Below are 25,809 nucleotides of genomic sequence, written 5' to 3' on the forward strand. Positions count from 1 at the left end.
CTCATAGTACATCTCACTAAAAGCAACCTTTCCTGCCCTGAGAATAGGTGGCAGGCCAAATTTGGCCCTCAGGTCATCGTTTGCCAGCCCTGTTGTGTGGAAGGAGGTAAGAAGACCTTAGATTTAATTTCCAGACCCATCATTTGCAAACTATCTGGATTTGGATGTGTACCTCTGTAAACTGTGATAAGTTTACCTTTCAGAAAAAATGTATGATAAATGCCTCATTAATGACAGTCTCTCAAATAGGACGCCATCCTTTGAATTACAAGGCATAATACAAAAAATAGCTAACACTTATCGAATGATTCTATGATATACCAGCAAGTGTAAGGACTACAAAGATTATTTTATTGAATGTTCCAACAACTCTTGAAGTAGGAACAACTGTAGTATCCCTTTCTACTTGTAGGGAAATGGAGGCACCAAGAGATGCTCAAGCGATGCTTACATAGATAGGAAGTGACCTATCTAGCACTTAACCCTGGTACATAGACGCCAGATGCTTTGGTGCTAGCCTCTGTGCTAGTTCATTAGCTTCATGAATTCAGCTTCTATAAAATGTTCAGAATCACCTCGAGTTTTCCAGGGCTTTTCCTAACTCATCCCCATGCAACACAACTGAAACCAATGTATACACAACTCCTGAAAATTCACCTTCAAGTTAACACTCCAATAAGACCTTATGTAGGTAAAACACTTATTCCAACCCTCTTCCTGCCCATCTATTCCTTACCCCCTCCCAACAAAGATCTGCAGTTAAGGGAATCCAGAATATTATTGAGAAAGCTAATGCAAGCCCATTTCAAAAAATGTATCCCATAATCACTCCCAAACCTTGCAATTTCCAAGCTACACGGCAGAATAGCATACTGGATTAATTATGCCAGGCTGCAGCAATAACCTTGAATTAAAGCTGCAACCTTCTATTTTTAAGAAACACTTGCCTTTCTGGTTGATGAAACCTGTCGTCCCATCAGGTAACAGACGTGACCAGGAAAGAGAGAAGCGGTAATGAGTCAATCCAAGCTGTTTGATACATTTCAAATCTTCCTCCCACAGAGTGTAGCTGCCACAAGCTACATCGCCAGTCTGGTTCTTGAAAACTCTGTCTCCTCCCTGATGGGTGAATGTGTCCCAGACACTAGGGCCTTTTCCATCTGCATCCCAGCCTCCTGAGAAAAAGAAAATGAAACACTTACACTCTTGACATCCACGGGCATATGTGGAATGTAAATATTTGTCGCCACAAGAACATACCTCATTAACTCAATGTACCATATTTGTAACTTTAAAATATGCTTTTACAATAACATGCACGAGTCGGTTATGTGTTCTGCTGTCCTTGATCCCTGAAGCGGACTGGTGGCAAATGAAAAATTATTGCATAGTGCTGCCACATAGCAGGATTTCATGGTTCATTATCTGAGGATCTCCTGGCTGGTCAAGTCAGGCAGGTGCTGGCTCAAAATGTCTGAGTTGAAAACATCTCCTTATGAACATTTCCCTTGGCCATGCCTGACACCTGACACGCCCTGTCCTTGATGTCCATGACCAAGTCCCGAGATCTTATCTTTGCTCCTCTACACTTGAAGCCTATTCTCCTGTTATTTAACAATGGAGCTTGTGATGACCCAGTCAGTGATTTGTAGGTAAGGTGCTGAGATAACCCTGGTGCCGTACATTCATTCATGCATACAACGTTCTGTGTCAGGCACTATGCTGAGCACAGGGGACAGGGGGGTGAACTCTGATTGCTTCCTGACCTCGAGGAATTTAGCTATAGGCAAGAGGGAAATAGCCAACCCAAAGGCCTTCGCCAGGTAACCAGGGAGTGGCCTTTATCCAGATGTGGGCTCAAGTCAGAAGTCTCTTACAGAAATGACTTAAGACTGAAGCATGAAAGAAATGCTGGATTATCAAGGTGGGGATGGGTGGAAGTTAGAGAAAAGGAGAGTTAGGATTTGACTAAACTCAGAGGTAAGAGAATGTTGCACATTAGAGGAACAGAAAGTAAAAATTAGGTTAGATTCATTAGGTTCATATAGAAATTTTGTTTAAAGAGGTAGTTAGAATACATTTTATAGTATAAAGAGTTAATTCTTTTTAAAAAAAATCCCATGACTCCGTAATTCCCCTTCAAAGTGGACACCCTGCAGACACACTCATATATTTTCACAGAGAGATTATATGAGGCAGAGAATCTATAATATATTGAGGCAGCATCGTCTATAATAGCAAAATCCTGGAAACAACTTACACCCTATCAACAGCAGAACAGATAATTAATGTAAGGTGTATCAATGGAGAGGAAACACTAATCAACACTGAAAATGGATGAATCAGAGAATAGATAATAACCTCCTGCTATGGTCTGTGTGTTCTCCTCCCACCCAAAATTTGTGTGTTGAAATCCCAATGCCTGAGGTGATCAATTAAGAGGTAGGTCTTTGGGAGGTCATTAGGTCATGAGAGTAGAACCCTCAGGGATAGCATTAGTGCTTTTACAAAAGAGGCCACAGAGCTCCAGAGCTCCCTCTGCCATTTGAGGATACAAGTCTGTCTGTGAGAGAAGGCCCTCACCCAGCAATGCTGGCAATCTGACTTTGAACTTCCAGCATGCAGAACTGTGAGAAATAAATGGTTGTTGTTTATTAGCCACCTAGTCTGTGCTATTTTGTTATAGCAGATCAGATGGACTAAGCTACCCTGAAAATTATAATGTTCAAGAACAACAAAAGGGCAAAAAAATCAAGATTCAAAAGAATGCCCAGCCCGTTCATAGACTTATGAACTGGGAAGTCATGGTTCCATTCCCCTTCGGAGCACACACCCAGCTTGCAGGCTCAATTCCCAGTAGGGGGCATTCAGGAGGCAGCCAATCCATGATTCTCATTACAGATGTTTCTATATCTCTATCCCTCTCCCTTCCTCTCTCTCTAAAGTCAAGATATATATATATATATATTAATTCAAAAGAATGTATACAGGGGTGAATAAGTGGAGTAGAGATATTTTCAGGGCAAAGAAACTATTCTGTGTAATACTGTAATGATGAATACATATCATTAGACCTTTGTCAAAACCATAAATGTGAACTTAGTTAATAATGTATGAATATTTCTTCATCAGTTGCAACAAATGTCCCACACTAATGCAAGAGGTTAATGGTGGAGTAACTTGGACAATGGGTTATATGGTAACTCTCTAGACCAGCGGTTCTCAACCTGTGGGTCATGACCCCTTTGGGGGTCGAACAACCCTTTCACAAGGGTCGCCTAAGCCCATCTGAAAACACATATATAATTACATATTGTTTTTGTGATTAATCACTATGCTTTAATTATGTTCAATTTGTAACAATAAAACTGGGGGTCACCACAACATGAGGAACTGTATTAAAGGGTCACAGTATTAGGAAGGTTGAGAACCACTGCTCTAGACCATCTGCTCTATTTTTCTACAAACCCAAAATTGCTCTAAGATAACAGATTTCAGTCTGTCATTTCAAAGAGTATAAATATATGATATGTTTATCATGTTTTGTATATTTAAAAATACATGACAATCCATGTATTTTTAACATATACATGTGAGACAAACATATAGCAACATGCCTGGGGATTATAAAATTAGGCTAGTGGTGACATTTGATTTCCAGATCCCACACACTTAACTATTATACCAGATGGGAAAAAATATATAAAAAAGAGAACAAGAGAATCAGAAAAAAACACACACACATATAAATGGTAAGAAAAATAAAAGCATAAAATAAGTTGGTAGGACAAGGTATAAATGATCACTTATGAGAATGCAAGTCAATGATCTAAGTTCCTCAGATAAAATAGAAATACAGTCATACTAGATTTTTAAAAAATTTTACTTCAGTGACATGCTGTTTACAAATTCACCTATATTTCTATAAAATATATATAAATTGGGAATCAAAACATGAATAAAAGATATCTCTGCCCACCAAAAAACAGCTATGGACTGCAAGGAATAAAGCATTCATGAAGATAATGCGGTCCCTACATAATGACAACACTGTTTTAATGTGCATGCATCTAGAATCTAGTTTCAAAATATCTGAAGCAAAAGTGACAAAACTGAAAAGCAACACTGACAAACCCACTTCATCATGGGAGATTTTATTCAACATATGAGTTTTACCAAACATTACTAGTAAAATAAAACAAAATAAAATGTTATTCTTGCACAAATCATTCCAGAAAATAAAAAGAAAGAGTTCCTCAACTCATTTTATGTGGCTAGAATAACCTTGATGCCAAAACCTCTCTCAGTAACTGAGAAAGAGAGAATAAGGATGACATATATTAACGAGCTTGATCTAATGGATATAAATGACACTGCACAATAACGAACACCACTACTGAAGAATACACTCCATTCTTCTCAAGCAGACAAAACCATTATGAAAGTCGAGCACAAATTGATCCATAAATAAAGACTCCATAAATTTCAAAGTGTTGGGGAAATGACTATGACAATCTCTAATACACTGTGCAAGAGTTTACTAGTAATGTCTAAAGAACATTAGAAATCCCAAAAAGTTCAGATATCTGGAAAGGTACATCTGAACAACTTAAAGAAGGCATTATAGTTGTCACCAGAAAACATAAAAAACTAACTAGCAAAAAATAAGTATTAAAATATTGTGGGATCTAGTTTAAAATATTTAGAGAGAAAGCTTTAATGCACATATTAGACCAGATGCAAGCCTCAGAGTTAGTGAGCCGAGTATCTCACTTTAAAGATATAAAGAACAAAGAGGAAGAGGGAGAAGAAATGGAGGAGGAGAAAGAGGAGGAGGAGAAAAAGGAGAACGGAAGGTGACATAAGTAGGAGAAACATAAGATAAGATCAGAAATAATAAAATAGAAAACAGTCCAGGATAGAGATGATAATCAAAAGCAAATAGTAGTTTTTTTTAAAAAAAAAAGTCTAACAAAATATAATAAACCCTACAAAATAAAATTTTAAAATGAGAAATACAATTTTAAAGTATTAGTAATGCAAAGGAAAACATAGCTACAGAAACTACAGCAATTATACTGATGGAAGAGTGTATTGTTTCTAAAACTTTTAAAAACAAATGTGAAAAATTATATGGAAATGATAAATTCTAGATATTAAAACATCAAAATTGGCTCAACTAAAAGTAAAACAATTGAAAGATCTTTTTAAACTATTGTAAAATTAATCAGTAGTTTATATTTTCCACAACAAAATGCCATGCCAATTGGTCCTACCAATACAACTGAGTTCTAGTAAATAAAACTCTTGCCAAATAGTCCAGAAAATAAAAAAATAAAAATAAAAAGTATCTCAACTCATTTTATGTGGTTAGAATGTCCTTGATTCTAAAATTTAAAAAAAAAATGGCCCTACCAAAAAAAAAAAAAACTATAAGTCAATCTCACTCATAAATACAAAAGTAAGTAGATAAATGGAAGACTTTTTAAATAAATAAAAAAATCAAAATGGAACTGCAAGAGATAAAACTACAATATCTACAAGGAAAAATGTGCCAGATGGAATTAATGGTAGATTAAACATCACAGAAGAAAAGATTAGTACACTTGAAGACATAGCAATAGAAACTTTTGAAAATGAAACAGTATAAAAAAGACTCAATATAATAGAGGATCAGTGACCCATGGGACACCTTCAATCAGCTTAATATGCATGTAATTTGAATCTCCAAAGGAAAAGAAAGGAAGGACACAGAAAAAAAATGTTGGAAGATGAAAACTATAAACCCATAACGCCAAAATCAATGAGCCCCAAGCACAAAACAAATGAAGAAAAATGTGCCAAAGCACACCATAATCAAACTTGCTCAAAACTGGTCATGAAGAGAAAAATAACCAGAGGAAAAGGACATAATGCCTAGAGGAACAAAAATCAAAATACAGTAGATTTGTTGTCAAAAAAAATAATGCAAGCATGGAAACAGTGGAGTAACATCCTTAACATAATGAAAGGGGAAAATCTGTCCAATTAGTCTAGCCCTGGAAAAAATATGTTTCAAAAGTAAAGGCTAAATACTTTTCCAGACATACAAAAGCTCAAAGAACTCCTCACCTGCACACCTTCCCATAATAAATTTTAAAAAGTCCTCAGGCAGAGATATCAGATGGGAATATGGATCTACACAAAGAAGAGCACCAGAAATGGTAACTACATGGGTAAATATGTAAGATACTTATTATTTAAATCTCTTTAATAGATAACTTATTGTTTAAAGAAAACTAATAATAATGTAGAATGGCATTGATAATATATGAACTAGTAAGTATAAAATGCATGGCAGCAGTAGCACAAGGCCAAGAGAGGAGAAGTGGAAGTGTGCTGTTATAAGAGTCTTTAATTATATCACAGGCTAGTAACATAGTGTTAAAACAATGTCTTTGATTACACATGAAGTGGTATAATATCACTTGAACTTTGACCAATAATTTCATTAAATGTAAATGAGTCTATACAACCCAATTCAAAGAGATCATCAGATTGAATAAAAAAACTAAACTCAGCCATATACTGCATACAAGAAACTCACTTCAAAACTAAAAACAAAAGGTTAAAAGTGACAGTTTGAAAAATATGTACCATGCTAACACTAATAAAAAAAACTGTAGTAGTTCTGTTGATACAAGTGTAGATTTCAGAGCAAGAATATTATCTATATTCTAGAGGCCCAGTGCACAAATTCGTGCACAGGTGGGGTCCCTTGGGGTGGCCTGCGGGGATCAAGTCCCACACTCCCCCCAACCCTGTTGGGATGGGAGCCAGATGCAGTTCTCGTGGCTGGTAAGCACTGCTGTGGTGGTGCGAGCCTCTCCCAATCAGGACTGGGACAGGTGCAGCGGGGTCAGGATGAGTGGGAGCGGCAGGCAGGAGCAACCAAAAACCTAAACACCGAACAACCGGTGGACCAGTCGCTATGACGCACACTGAGCACCAGGAGGCAGACATTCAATGCAGGAGCTTCCCCCTGGTGGTCAGTGCTCTCCCACAGTGGGAGTGCCACTCAACTGACCTACCCTTCCAGGCAGCCTACCAGCCCGGCAGCAGCCACTCACTCCTTCAGTAGTCCTGCAGGTCCAATCTCCAGAGAACTGGCCAGGCACCAAAGGACCGGTGCCACCAGCACGATCCTGACAGTGCCACTGGACTCCTGGAAGTGGCCTCAGGCACTTTGGGGCCGCTTCCCCTTCCTAGACGCTCCACAAGGAAGTAATGATATAGAAGCTGCCGCCAGGTGGCTCCCGACAACCAGCGCAAATGTCAGTGGGAGGGATCCAGATCCTGAGCTGGCAAGGGCATCCCACCACCCACCCAGAGGGCTGATGGCATCCTGGCCCCCTCCCCACCCCCCTTGGGATGGGCACCAGACACAGGGCTCACGACTCGTGAGTGCCACAGCAGTGGCGCGAGGCTCTCCTGATAGGGACTTACTGGGTGAAAGCCACAGCAGGTGCAGTGGGGCCAGGATGAGCGGGAACAGTAGGTAGGAGCAGCAGGTGGCATTGGACTGCCAGTTTCAGTCCGATCCCCACAGGCCACCCCGAGGGACCCCACCCATGCACGAATTCATGCACTGGGCATCTAGTCAGTTATAAGATATTAAAGGGATCAATTTATCAAGAGGATTACATTTTTAAGTCATTTTTCTGAATTCATGCTAAGCGAAATAAGGCAGACAAAGACAAGTATCACATGATCTCATTTGTATGCGGGATCGAATGAACATACTAGTAATAAAATGTTGGATAAAATAGATCCAGAGACATAGAAGCATGGAACAGACTGTGGAATCTCAGAGAGAAGGGGCGGTGGGGGTGGAAAGAGATCAACCAAAGTACTTGTATGCATATATGCTTAACCTATGGACACAGACAATAGGGTGGTGAAGGCCTGGGGTGGGGGCGGGGGGCTAGAAGGGGTCAATGGGGAGAAAGGGGCTCATATTTTCAACAATAAAGATTTTTTTAAAAAATTATTTATTGAATTTAGAGAATAAGAGGGAGGAAAGCACAGAGAGTGAAAGGGGGTGGGAGAAGGGGGAGAGAGAGAGGGAGAGAGAAATCAATTTGTTGTTCTACTTATTTATGTAATCATTGGTTGATTCTTGTATGTGCTCTGACCAGAGACAGCACCTGAAACCTTGGTGTATTGGGATGACACTCTAACCAACTGAGCTACCCGGCCAGGACAAGAGGATTACAATTTTAAATGTTTATACACCTAATAACAGACATTCAAAACACATGAACCACCTCATTCTTTCCCTTACAAAATAATACACAAATCCACAATTATATTTGGATATTTTGATTTAAAGACCAACAACACTATAGAAAAATGGCCCAAAGATGTGAATAGTTCCTTCACAGAAGGAGAAACACATGGCTAGCAAACATTTTTAAAAATGTAAGACATCATTAAAAAACTGGGAACTGCAAATGAAAACCACTATGAGATATCATTCTACACCCACACAGTTGGCATACATTTAAAAGTTGGGCAATATGAAGCATTAGAGAGATTATTGCATAGCAGGGATGTTTATACACCATTGGAAGGAGAACATTATGGAAATAGCTAGTAAAGTTGAAAGAACACATATATCAAAACCCAGTGATTCATGTACCACCATATACCCTGTTTCTACAATGTAGACCAGTAGATATATATATCTATATATATCTATATCTATATCTATATCTATACATATATATCCGTGATGCAACAACAACCAAATCCATGCTGGAAACTGCCAATTTCCTTTGTCAGGACAATGAATCAGTGAAAGTATAAATAAATTAGAGCATAGTCATATACTGAAAGACTATACAGGAGCAAGAATGAATGAACAACATCTACACAGATCAACATGGATAAATCTCCCAAATAAAATATTGAGAGGGAAAAGCAAGTTGCAAAAAATACACACAATATATTTCCACTTATACCATGTTCAAAACATGTAAAATTAAATAATACATTTTAGCTGTGCATTCTCATGTGCTAAAATCATAACAAAAAGCAAGGAATTGATAAATGCAAAATTCATACATTTGGGAAGAGGATTAAGGAGGAAATATTAGAGAAGAGTTCTAGAAATATGGTGACTAGATGAATATTAGTTTTATTTCTATATTATACACATAAAATATAACTTATTTTATCTATCTTTATGATACATTTCATTGTTTATAATAAGCACAATTTTTGAGTCTTAGCTCTCTGTCAGTTCTACACCAACAACTTACATCAACCACCTCATTCTTTCCCTTACAATAACCCTTAGAAGATGTCCTATTATTATTACTAATAAGAATAAAAGGAAACTAAGACTCATAAAGATTAACTTTCCAAGATCAGATATCACATAGCTAATTACTGTGAATATCAAAATGTGATACACCAGTCCTACCCTGACTGACACCAAAACATTAAACTCTATGAAGTCTGTTGTTGACAACTTAGGTGAGTCTCAGACTAAATGAAATCTTTCTTTGTGAATTAATATTTTGTGAATTAATGTTTTGTGAATTAATGTTTTAGTCCACATTTATACATTTTGCAAATAATAATTTTACATCCTTTTTCCTTTGAGGACCTCACAATCTAGTTAATATTAGACAAATAAACGATATACCACGTCAAGATGAGTTTTATGAAGATTGAACAAAAATACTATGGGTGAATCAAGAAGCAAGCATTCAAGAGTTACTTCTGTCAGACAAACTTACCCAAGAGGAAACATTCTAAGGCAAGTGTTGAAAGAAGAGCAAGAGTTGTCACAGTGAACCCAATAAGGGCAGAAGCAAACCTGTCACTCAGTGGCAATGTTGGAGGTAAGTGGCAGAAAGAAGGCACTAGGGGCACAAAGACCAGTTGGCAGATTATTTCAATATTTTTGGCAAGAAATGATAAGGTCCTATATTTTATTTTTTAGTAATTTTGGAAGAAAATGAAAATGTCTCTGATTTCTATGACATAGAAGGCATTCCCACAAAATTGTAAAATATTGGTATTAGTTACAAACCTAACTATCGAAGACTTCCAAGGCTGCAAAGCATTGTGGGAAGAGCACAGGCCACAGAGATGAGCAGAGGTGAGTTCAGTCGTGATTCTGCCTCTTATCTAACTTCTCTGTATGTAAATATCAACTTCATGGGGTTCTGGAAAACACCATCTGAGCCAAAGCAAAAGTGCCTAGCAGGGTGCATGGCAGATGGTATGCGCGCAATAAGTGTCCATTTTCTCCTCTTCTCAACTCAATGCAACGACACTCATTACACTTCCACAACAAGGGACCAGTTTCTCTTTTCTTCTTCTCTCTGCAGCCTGCGATTGATATGAGTACACATGTAGGAAATACATGTGTACTCATGTATCTCACTAAAAATACATGCAATCTTGCCTGTGGTGATGAATCAAGTATCTGGACTTGTCTGACTTGGTCCGTGGGGCCTCAGCCTTCCTGATTTAGAAGCCATCATTACAAAGATGGTCTTGCCCCTTTCACTTTTACCATGATAATGTCCTTTGAGAGGATGCAGGCCTAAATAGATCTCAGTCCTTTGCATAAAGTAAATCATGTCTAGTAATAAATAAATGTGTGTGTGGGTAAGTATGTGTGTGTGTAGACTTCTTCTTCAAAGCCCAAAACAGACTTACCACATCACCTATTTTTTTAAAATATATTTTTTATTAATTTCAGAGAGGAATGGAGAGGGATAGAGGATAGGAATATCCATGATGAGAGAGAATCATTGATCAGCTGCCTCCTGCACACTCCACACTGGGGATCTAGCCTGCAACCCGGACATGTGCCCTGACCAGGAATTGAACCGTGACCTTCTGGTTCATAGATTAATGCTCAACCACTGAACCACACCGGCCAGGCCCACATCACTTCTCCAGTAGCATTTTCTGAGTCTCCACTGCAATCCTGCCCTCCTTGGTGCACCCACTACAAAACTAAGACACATTGTCATCTTTTAAAATATCTTGGCACTCTGTAAGGCGGGGTCCAATCTGCACTCACTTATCTGTGTCTTTCCAGTAACAAGACGGGATATGGAAATAGTAGGTGCTGACTAAAATCCTTGTGTGTTATACTTCACATAAAATAGGAATAATAATGTTTGCTGGCTCACTGCCTCACAGAAATATGAAGAAGTTATCTTCATGCCTGTAAGTTATTGCAGTCTTCATTTGAAAGATGAAACGTGGCTAAAAATTCAAGTAATTGCCATTTGTAAGGCATGACAAAAGTATTTATTTTTATCACTACCATTCATTAAGTGTATTCGACATGACTATTCTTTGTGAAACTTTGAGGTTGTGGTGAGCAGATACTCTGATCTAGAAGCAGCCCTCAGCTTAAAGCTAGTTCAAAAGATAAAAGGGCCCCAAACTGACAAGAAAAACCACCACACTTCATGGAAGCACATTTTACTATTGAGTCACATGAGGATGGTGGGTTCCAGAAGGAATGTCTTCAAGGGAAAAAAAAATAAACAAACACCAACTATGAAGTATCTGATGTGTTTGAACACGTCAAGAGGTAATTTACATTTCTGGCAGGCAGTGTGGGGATGAATTAGTGAAAGAATCATAGAAGTGAGGCCAACCACAATAGACAAGTATTAACTCTCAGGCAAGATAAAGTCCGTGCTAGACTAAAAGGACGTAAGGTAGCTCAGCTCTGCACAATATTTACATAAAACAATGACATAAAAACTGAATGACGATTTTAAACAAAACTTGTTAAATATCCAAACTAGAAAAATAGAGAATAGAAAGTTGGCTTTGTGAGGATAATGCTGTAAGCAGGCTTTAAAAAAAAGCCTGCTTATCTTACATATAGGAAGTCAGTATGTTATATTTTCAACTAAAACATCAAATCATAGCTGTATATACATGCTATTTAGAAACATAGAAGTAAGTACTAGAAAAAGATAGTAAAGAGGCTCAAAAGTGTTGGCTTTGGGGAAAATAAATAATAAGTACAGTGGAGTGACATAAAAAAAATAACCTGTCTTTGTTGTTAAGTATTCTAATTCTCACAGCACTTGAGTTTTTAAACTATGGCCATGTTACTAAAATAAAATTTAAAATTAAGTTAGGAAAATAAAGATAACCACAAGAGAAGGGAAATTGTAGACCTAAGCCCCAAACTGGTAAGTTCTGGTTCAAGGTTAGAAGTGGTATGCCACCCAGAGGAGGATGTGGAAATGGGCAAGTATGCTTCACTTATCCCAGAACTGGACACCACGGATATTTAGTGGCAGGGCCAGCAATGAGGTCCTGCCAAGGGCTGAGCAGCCACACACAACTAAGAAATGGCCCTACCCAATGCCAACAGCACCTCCTCTGGGGAACACTGTGCTAGATGGAAAAAAAGAGTAAAGAAATATATAATGTGGGTGGGGAGGTAAAAGGGAGAGGGAACAAAATGAAACATTGCATTAAAAATTAAAAAATAGTGAAGTGGCAGATTAAAACATGGGTATTCATAAGAATCATAAATCCTGGAGTAAACAGCAAATAGAAGCAGAATGATGTTAAGGAAGAATGTGTTATTAAAATTCTCTTAAGGAAAGGCATACACCTGAAAACAAACATTATTAATACAGCAAATGATTTAAAATGAATGATTCCTTGGCAGATGGAGGCTGAGGTCAATGGCTGGAGAGGGAAAGTGACCAGCTGAAGAAGACAACCTGATATGTATCTGGGATGGTAGGATGCTCCCAGCAATGGAGAGGTCTCTGAAGAAGCCATAAGCATGTCCATGAGAAAGAGAATCAGCTCTAAATATCTGCCAAAATCAGACGTTGAGAAACCACCTTAAGAACATTTTATGACCTCACCTTCAACCAGGTCAACCAGCTTCAACCAGGTCAGAAGCCATGGTAAACAGGAGGAACTATGAGAAGCAGGGAAAGAAAGAAGGTGACTCACACCCTGACCTCCACTAGAGCTATGAAAGAGACTTAACCTTACATCAGACTTGGAGTTGCAGTATTTCATAGATTAATTATTCTGAAGACCAAAAGTGAGACTGTGTTTTGCAACCAGAAGACGCCATATGTATCAGCCAGGGTCCCAGCAGAAAACAGATGGCACTCATGCTGGGTAACTGAAGAGAGGTTCACAAAAGGACTGTTTACAATGGTGTAAGTAGGGCCTGGGGGTGGCGACCAGGGATGGTGCAGGACCTCGGGGCTTGCAGCAGCAAGAAGCCATTAGCACCCATGAAGGGGCTAGGAGCAGAATCTTTCTAAAACCTACAGCCAGGATTGGCTTGCTGAGAGCTGCCTGGCAGGAGGGAGACACCGCCAACCCACTGCAATCCAGCAGAGAAAGAACCAGAAGAACAAACACTTTGGTTTGTCTCTCCTCCCACCTGACTCTACTGTCTCCTGCTAATGCTTCCCATTGATCAAGTCCAAACCCAAGCCAAAGGACGATGCTACCCAAATAGGCTGGCTGCCCAGGGCCAAGAGGAGGGAAAGGTGGAAAGTGGATCCTGATGGACAAACAGAAAATATCTAGTTAACAAGAAGACTTAAGGCCACCAGAGAAACAGACACCCCCCCCCACATGTTTTCTCCTCAAGGAAGAGGAAGGGCTGACCCCACTAAGGAATGGGTAAACAAAAACAAACAGTACAGTGTTCTACTTGTGCACTGTACTGACATAATACATAACAGAATGTGAATATAATTTAAATGTGGATGTAGTAATTCAGAGAGGTGATCAATTCTTTGAGGAATGGAGAGTGAGAGGAAATATTTCAACCTGGGTTCTGGGACTCAACCTCCTGGGCTCCAACCCCGTATTTGTGTCTTTTGTTCTCTGAGGACCATAATGTCTTTAACTACAAAGATTTCTCAGAGTCCCTCTGCATGGACCTCAGTCCCATTTCACATCTGTGGCTTTTTGTCTTAACTGCCTCTGCCTCTGCTATTCTGCTGCAATTACTCTTTCACCTTGCGGTTAAGTCTCTTTGCCTGTAGCCATTGATGCTTGGGACCACTCCCTCTAGTGAAAGACACTTGCCTCTTTCTTTGGCAGAGAACCTCTCCTCTCCTTTTCATCCATCAGAGCATTGCATGAATCTAAGGTAGCTTCAGCTTCTGATTGCACTATGCCAATCCGAGCCCCACTTAAAAGGATGGAACAATATACTGGGAAAATGCATCATAATGGTAACAATATCTATCATTGCTTAAGACAGTGATGGCGAACCTATGACACGCGTGTCAGAGGGGACACGCAAACTCATTTTTTTGCTTGATTTTTCTTTGTTAAATGGTATTTAAATATATAAAATAAATATCAAAAATATACATCTTTGTTTTACTATGGTTGCAAATATCAAAAAATTTCTATATGTGACACGGCACCAGAGTTAAGTTAGGGTTTTTCAAAATGCTGACACGCCGAGCTCAAAAGGTTCTCCATCACTGGCTTAAGACCATGCAAGCATTTTACATGTGCAGGGGAGGAAAACGTTTTCCTTGACCCTCCTAGGGTTCCTGACTAGGTCTACAAATTAAACCAACAAAGACAGAGTGACAGGTAAAAAGCATACAGGTGCATTTAATATAAGAAAATGAAGACCTAAAGAAATAGTTAGACACCTGGATGGTGTGGCTCAGTGGTTGAGCATTGATCAAGGAATCGTGGTCACTGGTTTGATTCCTAGTCAGGGCACATGCATGGGTTGCAGGCTCAATCCCCAGTAGGGGGCGTGCAGGAGACAGCCAATCAATGATTCTCTCTCATCACTGATGTTTCTATCTCTCCATCTCTCTTTCCCTTCCTCTCTCTCTAAAAATCAATTTAAAAAATATTAAAAAAGAAAAGGAAAGAAATAGTTAAACCTGGGTACCTTATGCCAGGTGTGATGAAGGGTGGACAGCTATGGAAGCATATTGTAGATTAAGGAGTATGAAGTGTAATAAATTGGGGGGAAACTTAGTAAGGCCTGTTTGTTCAGATTCTCCTCAGGGTCCCTGTGTTTTTAGAGCTAAGGATGCTCCTTTCCTTCAGAAATAGAGAAGGTACCTCTCACACGAGTGTTTTATGACTTGTTTCAAGGAAGAAGGATGGGGTGAAGGTCACGGTGACGTTCCTGTTGCTGCTGTTTTCTCAAACTCCTTCAGCTTCCAAGGTGCCATATTTTGGGGTAGCATGTCCTGACCCCATCACATGTTTTATTCCTATTAATATCACCCCCATTTAGATATAAAAGAAGCTGAGGTTTCCTTAAGTTCAAGGATTTGGGAAAGTTCATAGAGCTGGTAACTGATGAAACTAACATTTAAGCTGTTGTCACTGAACTAAGACTGTGCTCTTGATTACATTCTGTGGCCTTTTCCCCATACTAACTTATCTCGGGGCCGTACTATACCTGTGGTCTCGAAAATTCACTCAACCTCTCTGTGCCTCAGTTTCTTCAACGGCAAAATGAAAATGATGACAGTACCTGGGTTGTCCTCTTGGAAGAGTTGTTGAGAAAATTTATTGGATGCACTGCTGGCATTGATGCGTTTTTTAAAAATATATTTTATTGATTTTTTTACAGAGAGGAAGGAGAGGGATAGAGAGTTAGAAACATCGATAAGAGAGAAACATCTATCAGCTGCCTCCTTCACACCCCCTACTGGGGATGTGCCCGCAACCAAGGTACATGCCCTTGACCGGAATCAAACCTGGGACCCTTCAGTCGCAGGCCGACGCTCTATCCATTGAGCCAAACTGGTTAGGGCAAGGCATTGATGCATTTAAAATGGACTCGCTAGGAGGCAGTGTATAATGTTGTTGATATACAGTTTGGGGGCTATCCTCTCTCCCCTAAGAAAAGATCCCAGAGGACTGGTCCTTTTAGGAACCCACTGTGTCTCCCTGGCCTCCTTGAGGACTCCAGTCCTGGTTCCTTTCCTGGCCCAGCTGGCTGCACTGGCTCTCTGAGCCAGAGACCACCCAGACCTGCTGGGTGTGTCCAGGGAAAGCCACCCACACAGCTCCGGGGTCCTCTGTTGCCTACATTTGGTAGTCACTCTGGCCTCAGCCCCTTGAGAAGGACACTCTTCCTGTTCCAGAGCTTTTGGGCAAGAGGTCAGGACTCCTGGACAAAATGCACTGTCAAAGCTGTCCCTTAGGGGCAAGTACTTTTCTCAGAGGCCTTTTTTCTGTTTCCCTTGAAATAATAACAAAGTTTTCTAATTACATAACTATGAGACAAGAGATCAAACAGCAGTGCTTAAAATGCAAAAGACGCCCTGCCTTCAAACTGCTGTTGCCCAGAAGAAACACCCTCTGCAGCTCTTACATCCGTTAACTCTTTCCTCCCTCTGCTGCAGGAAAATTACAGAGAGGCCCATGCGATGCATCAGCTACTTCCTAGTGACCTCATGTGGGACATTAAATACTCCAAGAAACCGTGACTCCTGGATATTTGCCTGGTCTGATTCCAGAAGCAAATGAACCCAAGAATTTTAGAAACACTAATTTGATTTTCGAATTGACTCCAAATCACAGGTTTTTATTGTACACCACAACTAAACCAAAAAGTGGGTTCCCTAAATCTATTCTATGAATTGGGCCAGGTAAATCAATTCTGCCCACCAGTTAAATTCAAATGCTTTATTTTAATGAATTCCGTTTTGATATGTTTCCTAGGATTCCTATCTAAACCTGGCATTTGTGAAAATGGGCTCATGACATCCTTTCTTGACACATGAAAAGCACAGGCTTCACCCTCAGCTGGATCTTTCTTCCATCAGACCAACCACAGTCAGGGATCACACATGCAGGCACTGCGGCAGGGCTCTGGGGTTTGAACCCTCGTCCCCAATTCCCGAGAGAAGCGAGAAGATCTGGGGATGGACAAACCAGGAGGTCTTGACCTGCAGAGAGGCTGGTCATATCCAGATATTTACAGGTAGAGAATTCTGAGACCGCCGACAAATAGGGCAAGAATTCCTGGCAACCTGCCTAATCAGGAATGTGGGGGTTTATTTTTTTCTGCAATTAAAAAATGTATAGAATTCCCATGTACTAATTCACCCTGGGCAACTAAACTCCTTTAAGTCTGTGTCCTCATCTATAAAAACGGGGTAATTATATAGAACGTGTGTAAAATCTCTGGCATGGTGGCCAATAATAGTTGTTTAAAAAGGCAGCTATGATTGTTATTGGTATTAATCTTTGCATTCCCGTGATAGCAAGCTTTTTCTATATGTATTTTTTTTATATATTTTCAATTATCTCATGAGACTTGCTAAGGTATATTTAGATTTATGCACTATACCCAAATGCATTTAATGACAGGCTATGTCATAAGGCAACAGTGCCATAGTCTTTGCCTTTTAGAAAACTGCACTCAGAATCAATGTGTCACATAAATTAAAAGCCCAGCTTGAGGTATTATTGAGTCAGAGTCCATCACTGGAGGACAGCAGAGCCATCCATCTCCAGAGACAGGTCCACACTGGGAACCTGTGGATCTTACGTACCTGTATGGGATCTGCATTTTGTTGTACTTGAAATGGTTAATTAGAAGAGGCAGGGGAATCTGAAATGTCACAGCAAGCTTCTCTTGGCCCGCTGTCACGTTTCATGAATTCTCGAGCTGAACCCATTTGGATTAAGCAGTGACCCAATCCAAGCAAATCGCTTCTGTGCCTCTTATCTTCTATCACTATTTACGTGCCAACACATCTGCATTGTATGGTGCAGGGAAGTCCATTAAGTTCCTGAGCAGTGTTGATGGCTAATGTTTTTTTTTATTATTATTACTCTGAGGCTCAGATTTCTCACAATGAAGTGATAGGAAACTAATGTGCAGTGAGTAAAATACTTTAAAAAAATGGGGGGGGGGCAGGGAAAGGAGTATAAGAGGCCTAGCCAGAGTGGCTCAGTGGTTGAGGGTTGACCTATGAACCAGGAGGTTGAGCTATGAACCAGGAGGTCATGGTTTAATTCCTGGTCAGGACACATGGTCAGGGCACATGGCCGGGTTTCTGGCTGATCCCCAGAAGGGGGCGTGCAGGAGACAGCTGATTGATGTTGATGTTTCTCTTTCATCAATGTTTCTATCTCTCTCTCCCTTCCCTTCCTCTCTGAAATTAATAAAAATATTTCTTCCTCTCTGAAATCAATAAAAATATTTTTTAAAAGAAGCATAAGGTGCATGATGTCAGTCTGGGAATCCTCAGAGCAACCCCATGGATGAGAGATGATTTCTTGCAGCCTTTAGGTAAAGACCCAATTTACATTTCTTTGCAGACATCAAACTAAGAAAACATTCATTGCTGTCAATGCCTCTAGCTTTAAAAATATTTCTAAGATTGAAATAGTTACCTGGAGGCAGACATTTTATTTCAATGTCATAGGTCAGGCACGTTGGCTAACACCCCAGATAATATTGATGGACCGTCCAAATTTAAAATAATGTTTGTAGAATTGATTTATTCATTCTTATATAGAACACCCACCCTGAAGTATCTGGGACACTGAACAAGGTTTACATAAATCTGACTGTTTTTTTCCTCTGGGCCATTTGGCTCAGTCTGGTAGACCATAAATATTCAATAATACTTTACAATGACAAAGCATCTTTTATGCAAACATCTCTAAGCACATTATTCACCAATATTGCAATCTCCTTTTTAACCTACTGGTAAAGTCACAGAAACTAATTGACTTTCTTCAAGGTCCCACCACAAATTGTTTGTTCTGTACATTAGAGTTCAGGTGTCCTGATCTTAGCTATAACTAAAGGGAGAACCAAACAGACAAATGCATTTGTTAGGTGCTGAAGCTGATGACCTACACTAAATATTCCTAAATTGAATCTATTAGGCAAAACGTCCTCCTTAAAGATGTTAAATGTTGGGATGCATCCAATTGAATTTTATAACTTTTGTTCCAATTTGCCCAAAGGCCAGTGACAATTTTCAGAGCCCCAAGAATGACCTATTTTAATTGAATCCTGTTACGAACACTTAAACTTTTACTCTTTAATCAAATCAAGTTTCTAACTAGAAATTAAAGTAGGATCAAAAGAATAAAACTTTTCAGGGAAGTAATGGCACAGCTGCATCCACATGTTTAAGTAAAGAGAAAAGCTGGGGATTACTGTGAGATCCGGGCAAGTCTCAAACAGTTTGGGTTAACCAAGAAAAAAGAATATATTTTGAAATCTTTTATTTTTACCTCTTCTCCCAAATGTTAAAGTAATGCAGATTAAATAGAACAAAATTAATAAAATGCCAAAATAATGAGATTTTTGTAGCTCACTCACAACTGTGAGACACTTAAGAACACACTTGCAAACACCCAACCTCAAAGGGCATAACCGGCTGCAGGCCCCAACTGCTGAGCCCCGAAATCCATTACTTGTGCTGGGGTTTGCATTGAGGCCACACTTCCCCGGGCTGGTCCCAGGCAATGTCGAGTGTGACAAAGCCACTATGACACCCTGATCCCTGGAAGCTGTGAGACTCTTGACAGGTGACTGTGGGTCACCACAGACTAAATGCTTCTCTCAAGCTTCCCCTCTTCTTTTCCTCTCTCCTTCGCTCATCATGTCTGTATCCCAGCCTCTTCTGGTTCCCACTACAGGTTCTTTCATGGGCATTTCCCCTAATAAACTTGTTCAATACAATCCTGGCATCTGCTTCTTGGAGACACCTGATGGCCATGACTGCCGGGGTTCTTGTTCCAGCATTAAGAAGGGTTCAGCAAGCCCTAACCGGATTGGCTCAGTGGATAGAGCGTCAGCCTGCGGACTCAAGGGTCCCAGGTTCGATTCTGGCCAAGGGCATGTACCTTGGTTGCGGGCACATCCCCAGTGGGGAGTGTGCAGGAGGCAGCTGATTGATGTTTCTCTCTCATCGGTGTTTCTAACTCTCTATCCCTCTCCCTTCCTCTCTGTAAAAAATCAATAAAATATATTTAAAAAAAAAAGAAGGGTTCAGCAATCTGGAAAAGGGGCTGTGCTTAACTTAAGCAAGAGTCCAGAGATGAAATATAATTTTGAAAGGCATTTGGGGGTCAGAGGAGCCTAGCTTAAGAAACTAAGATCTCCTTAGTATCAGGACCCCATGCTTTTTATTAACACAAATTGTCCTGAGGCTAGGCAGAGATATACACTTCAAAGGGTCAGGGTTTCATATACAGAAGCATTGTCAGAATGGGGAGAATTAGCCTAAGGTTGTTCAGGTGTTTGGCCAGTAGGAGGTAATAACATGTAGATTAAGATGCCCTGAGCTGTCTGGCAGCAAACAATCATCCCTTTTCAGGTTTGGGGAAATGCCATCAGCCATTCCCAACAGGTGATAACATACGTGACTCAGCCCTTGTTGAGTCCCCAAGTTCCATCAACCTTTCGATGAAACTCTTGCAATTATGACATGCTGGAATTGGCTTCCCGAACATGACAGTGATGATGATGATGGTGGTGGTAGTCATAATGGTGGTGAGGATAATGACAATAAGGACTAACATGTATTGAGTTCTTTAAAAAAAAAATTATAGGTCCTCTGCTAAGAGATTGCCAGAATGACTTTATGTACTACTCCCAATAACCCCCAAAAGGTAGATGTTATTCACCTGAGGGAAGTAAGTTATAAAGAGGTTAAATATCAACACCAAGACCAATTGCTTGTGAAAGTCAAATTAAAAGTCTTGTTTTTCCTAATCCAGTAGTTAGTAGGTGGCAGTACCTACTAGATTATATTACCACTATGTATTAATATTTTGCAGCATAATCTTCCAGTCCTTTTTCTGAATAATTATTACATAGTTATAATTAAACTTAAATTAATAAATGTCATAAGTTAAGGCTTTTTTGTAAAAAAAATATCAATTTTTACTTGAGTTTTTTGATTCGTCTGCAATTATCGATTTCACTTTGTTTGTATCAATGGGGTCCAGTCATTCAAATACTGTTAACTTAATTCAAATATTTTCGATATTTGTATCTGGTATACGAAGAACCACTATATCTACTCCTGTGAATTTGGAGAAATTTTTCCAAGCCCTTAAAACAAACAAAGGTCAAACAAGCCAAAGCCAAGTAACTCAGACAATGGGGACCATTAAAACGTCCGAGATAACAATACCCAGTCTCCAATTCTGGAATTTATTGACACTATTAAATAGACCACTTAATAACAACCTGATGGGCTTTTTTTCCCTAAAGGAAACAATTGGTACAATGAGATGCACTTTTAAAAGATTTATATCCCATAAGCATTTTTCTAAGAAAGAACACCAGCTTGGAACTTGCTGCAGCTTGCTAATTCAAGAGCCGAACCCTCTGAGCAGCAAACGCCATTTAGAATAATTTGAGATTCCTTTGATGCATAAATGAATTGACTTTCCTCAAGGTCCCCCAGGATTCACTGGGTCAGCCTTCAGTCTTGGCAGATTTCTGCTGATGTCTCAAAACAACTCCCTGAATACAGAGTTTTCTGTACTTTTCATGTTAAAGACTGACTGGTAGCTACCAATCATATCTACTGTATGCCAACTGGCAGAATAGAGGAGTCTTCCATCAACAAACCCCCTGAAACAGCCTTCTTAAATAAATATGCATATGCATTCTAATAAGCAGAGCATGCTGACTTTGCAAATATAACTTTAAGACAAGTTATGAAGACATCCATCACCACCCAAGCAAGTTGCCCCTCTGTAACCCCTCCCACGTGGAAAGGAAAGCTACTCTGTCCTTCACTCTGATTCTCCAGCTTACCCCATCTTTAAAGTTCCACTTCCAGGGGAATTTGGCTGGGGTCGAGCAATAATTGGGATGCAATATATGTGACAACTGCCTCCACTTTGTAGAAGTTGGAGAGACTCACTTTCTTTGTCCAACCCAGCACAAACCTTTAGCTCTGACTTTTAGATGGACAAGAAACAGAATCCCTAAATGTTTTCTTAGCCTCTAAAATTAAGCACCCCTGCTATTCCTTCCATGAATGTCACTACTCGGAATTAACCCCTCCCTTGGAACCGCGCATTTTCTGCCCCACTTCTTTTGGCTATGGGTTCCATGTTGCCCTTTGTTACTTTGTTTCTTGAGAGACTTTTCACATCACATTCCCCCTGTGTTGCTACTGATCATGTCAATTCATCTCTCTGGCCTCCATAAAATAATGAATGTACATAGATGTTGGTGTTGTAAAACCATCTTCCCCGGAGAGGAGTCAAGAATTGTCATGTGGGGAACAATCGATAAAGAGGGAAATGCTGGGCGGATAGGCACAGGTCCTCCCTTCCTCACCCCAACCAGAGAGGCTCCATCTGAATCTGTTTTATTACACATCTGAGTTATATTTTCCTTGAAAACCTAGATCTTCTGCATTAAAAAAATGTTTTCAAATCACTGAACAGAAAGGTTTCTAAAGACCTTTCTAGTCATTCTAATATTCGGAAAGAATGTTGATTTCACGTGGGTTCCTTCTGAGTCTTTTCAATTCTTTTCATCATTTAATCCAGAATTTGCAACTTTTGCTCCTCTTTCATTACCTCTAGGGCCCTAGTTAAAGCATTCTCTTCCATTATGACTTCTACTATCAGATATAAATGGGTTACTACCAGCAATTTCAACCAGAAATGGAGATAGGATTTTCTAGTTACCTCCAAGGCATTCCCACTTAAATACCCTAAGGGAATAGCAAACTAAATTGAACCTAGTCACACCAACTCCAAACCTGCTCCATCTCCAGGGTATTTGATTTCTATTCATAGAACCGTCAGCCAGCCAGTTACCTAAGTTATAACCACAAGAGTCAACTTAGTCTTCCTCCTAGTTCCTTCATTCCCTACATTGTTTTCATGAACACATCCTTCTGGTTCTCTTAAGATATCTCTTAAGGCTTTTTCTCCCTTCTGTCCCCTTCAACCAAATGCAGGTCTTAATCATCATATGCATCATCTGCAGTTGTCTAAAAACTGTTCCCTAGCCTCCACGTCTCTATCTTTCAGTGCATTCTCCACACTGCAGGTAAACTAATATACAGATCTGATTGTATTATTCTCTTTGCTTAAGAATATTTTATGGCTACCAAGAACCTATTCCACATGATCCTAATACCATGGACCTATTCTATCTTTCCAGCTTCAAATCCTGTCAGTCACCCTATCATCAGAAAACATTGCCTGTGGCAGGCTTTCTCAAAGCATGAGCAAGCTACAGCACAATCACACAGAGCTCTTGTAAAAAAAAAAAAAAGTAAATTCCTGAGCCCCATCTGTCAACACTGCTATATATTATGATGCCCCCAAATCTATATTTGAACAAGAACTCCAGATGCTTCTAATACATTTTAAAGTATTAGAATTCTAAACCATTTACCTACCATTCTGCTAATACAGCAGGAATATTCATACTTTTGTGCCTTGGCTCAAAAATGTTTCCTCGATAATATGCCCTTCCTGATGTCTTTCCCTGAAAACAAAACATAACAAACTTCTTAAAAGCCCAACTTTGATGCCTTTACAGTAACCCCCTATTCTTGTATCCCCACCCTCCCACCTACTCTCCAATAGCATTCTGTCTGTCTACTGTTAGAATTGTTACATCATATCATAGTCTCCCTCATTAGAATATTGGATTCAAATGACCATATTATTTACTTTTTTATACCATCAGGATCCATTATCTACAGTAATAAATATCTAACAAGGATGACATGCATAGTAGTAATTCAAATAAACATTCATTTAATTGAATTTAATTATTAATTCATGCCAGAGAACCAAGGCCTCCCAATACAACAGGGATACAGACCATATCCTGTACCTTACCTGAACACAGTAGGCAAGGCCAAAGACCTTTTATAACATTTCACCCTGTGAAGCAGTCTCAGTCTCCCTCACTCTGTTACAGAGGGGCTGATGGGCATCCCTACCTGTGCCTGGATAATAATGTATAAGTTATATGATGTAATAGACCATCATGAGAAAATTTTACTCTTTCAAACATCCCCAAGTATGCATCTGTATGATGGACTACAATGACTCCAAAGTAAGATTATTGTTTTTAGAGTACATAATGCACTTTTTTCTCCCAAGTCTCAAAGCCTGTATTTAAATGATTGTTCATGGGTGTTGGGGGAACCTTAAGCTTTAGCTTGGTAATTCCCAATGTAAAAATGGGTAATGTTTCAAAACCTTATTTATGAATCAACTGCCCAGAAACTCACCATTGCCTCTTACAATATGTTCTAAATTCCCAAGCCAACCTCCCAAAGTCTATTTATTTCATCACACACTGAAGGGTATTCAGTGACACCTATCCCTATTTATAAGATTGTTCCTTAGAGAAAATGTCCTCTAAATTCCCAGTCAAGTGACATGTAAATACATTTCTCCCTAAGGCATGCATGGGGAAAGATGAGAGGATGAAAATGAGAAGAGAATGAGCTTGGATATTCCCAGGCATCAGGATCCTGTTAATCATATGCAAACATTCAAAAAATGCTCTTCTCTCCATGATGATTGCTCATTAGGGGCAAAGACTTATAGCCCCCACTATCAAGAGAGAGATTTTCAGAATTTGAAGTGACTCCCACTCGCTTCCTGCTACCTAGTTGAAACATAAACATGGTTATAAGAAGATCTGACATTGAATGTGAAACTGGCCAACCTCTCATCTGTATTTAAAATTCTCCCCTACCGCTATTAAGTACACATTGTAATCGGTATACATTTTAAATAGATTGCAAATGGTTGCATCATAGAAAATGTATTCCTACTTTGAATCAACTTAACAACCAAATACATTTACAGTTTCAAAATATAAATTGGGCCCTTTTAGATTAAAAAAAAAGAGAGAAGTCAACCAAGTTGGAGTTTTTTCTTATTATTAAAATGTAAAGGATTTTAAAAATCTCATTTATTTTGTCAATTGGTTCTGCTTAACATTCTTCAGCCCAGTCCACTCTCAATTATCCATGCTAAGGAAGGGGGATCAGTGGCCTGGATAATCTAAAACAGCAGACAATTTTTAAAACCCTTGTGTTTGGCCCGGGCATACTTTACAATCAAACCCTGATTATTCACACTAATGAAAAGAACAGCAGGCACCTTGAGAAAGGTCCAAAGCCAGCCTAGATCTGCTCAGCTGGTTCAGGGCACCTCAAACAGAGGCCCATGTAGCACAGCAGAAGGAAAAAACAGAACCCCAGCTGCTGTCATGGTGACCACCCATGACTCTGAAATACCAACTCTCAGCTACAATATCCATATCAGCACCTTTCATGATAATAGTCATCTTTAGGAGCCTGGAGTTACACCCAAATGCCCCCAAATATATATATATATGAAAGCTAATATGCTAAGTGTCCCTCCAACCGTCCAAACGGTCGCTATGATGCGCACTGACCACCATGGGGCAGACACTCAACGCAGGAGCTGCCATGATGCACACTGGCCATTTACAAAGAAACAGCACCAGGGACCTGGCACCGACAAAGCAACACTCAGCTTCCCCCAAGTGGGAACAGGCCCCGCCACCACCCCGAAGCGACCATTGCAGCCAATGCTGCCAAGACCCCATGGTGCAAAATGCAGCCCACAGCCCAGCCCAGCCCAGAAATGGTCGCTGTGGCCACTGGGTAATGACGTCACATAGCAACGCCCGGCTTCCTCTCCCTAGCAACTAGCCTCCTTGCAGTTTCTTCAACCCAGGAACACAACTTGCTTTATAGCCAGGTGGAAACATTTTACACTTTAACCAAA

General features: G+C 39.7%; 1 protein-coding gene across 1 annotated transcript in view; it reads right to left on the reverse strand.

The window, feature by feature from the left end:
- LOC102250967 (cytosolic beta-glucosidase) overlaps positions 1-25,809 on the reverse strand; it is a 115,555-nt gene that overhangs the window by 78,992 nt on the left and 10,754 nt on the right. The window contains exon 2 of the mRNA XM_005877666.1: positions 948-1,175. Within this exon, the coding sequence (XP_005877728.1) occupies positions 948-1,175 (228 nt within the window). The remainder of the gene's footprint in view (positions 1-947; positions 1,176-25,809) is intronic.

Source organism: Myotis brandtii, unplaced genomic scaffold (genome assembly GCF_000412655.1).
Source record: "Myotis brandtii unplaced genomic scaffold, ASM41265v1 scaffold525, whole genome shotgun sequence".
In the NCBI taxonomy this organism is placed as follows: domain Eukaryota; kingdom Metazoa; phylum Chordata; class Mammalia; order Chiroptera; family Vespertilionidae; genus Myotis; species Myotis brandtii.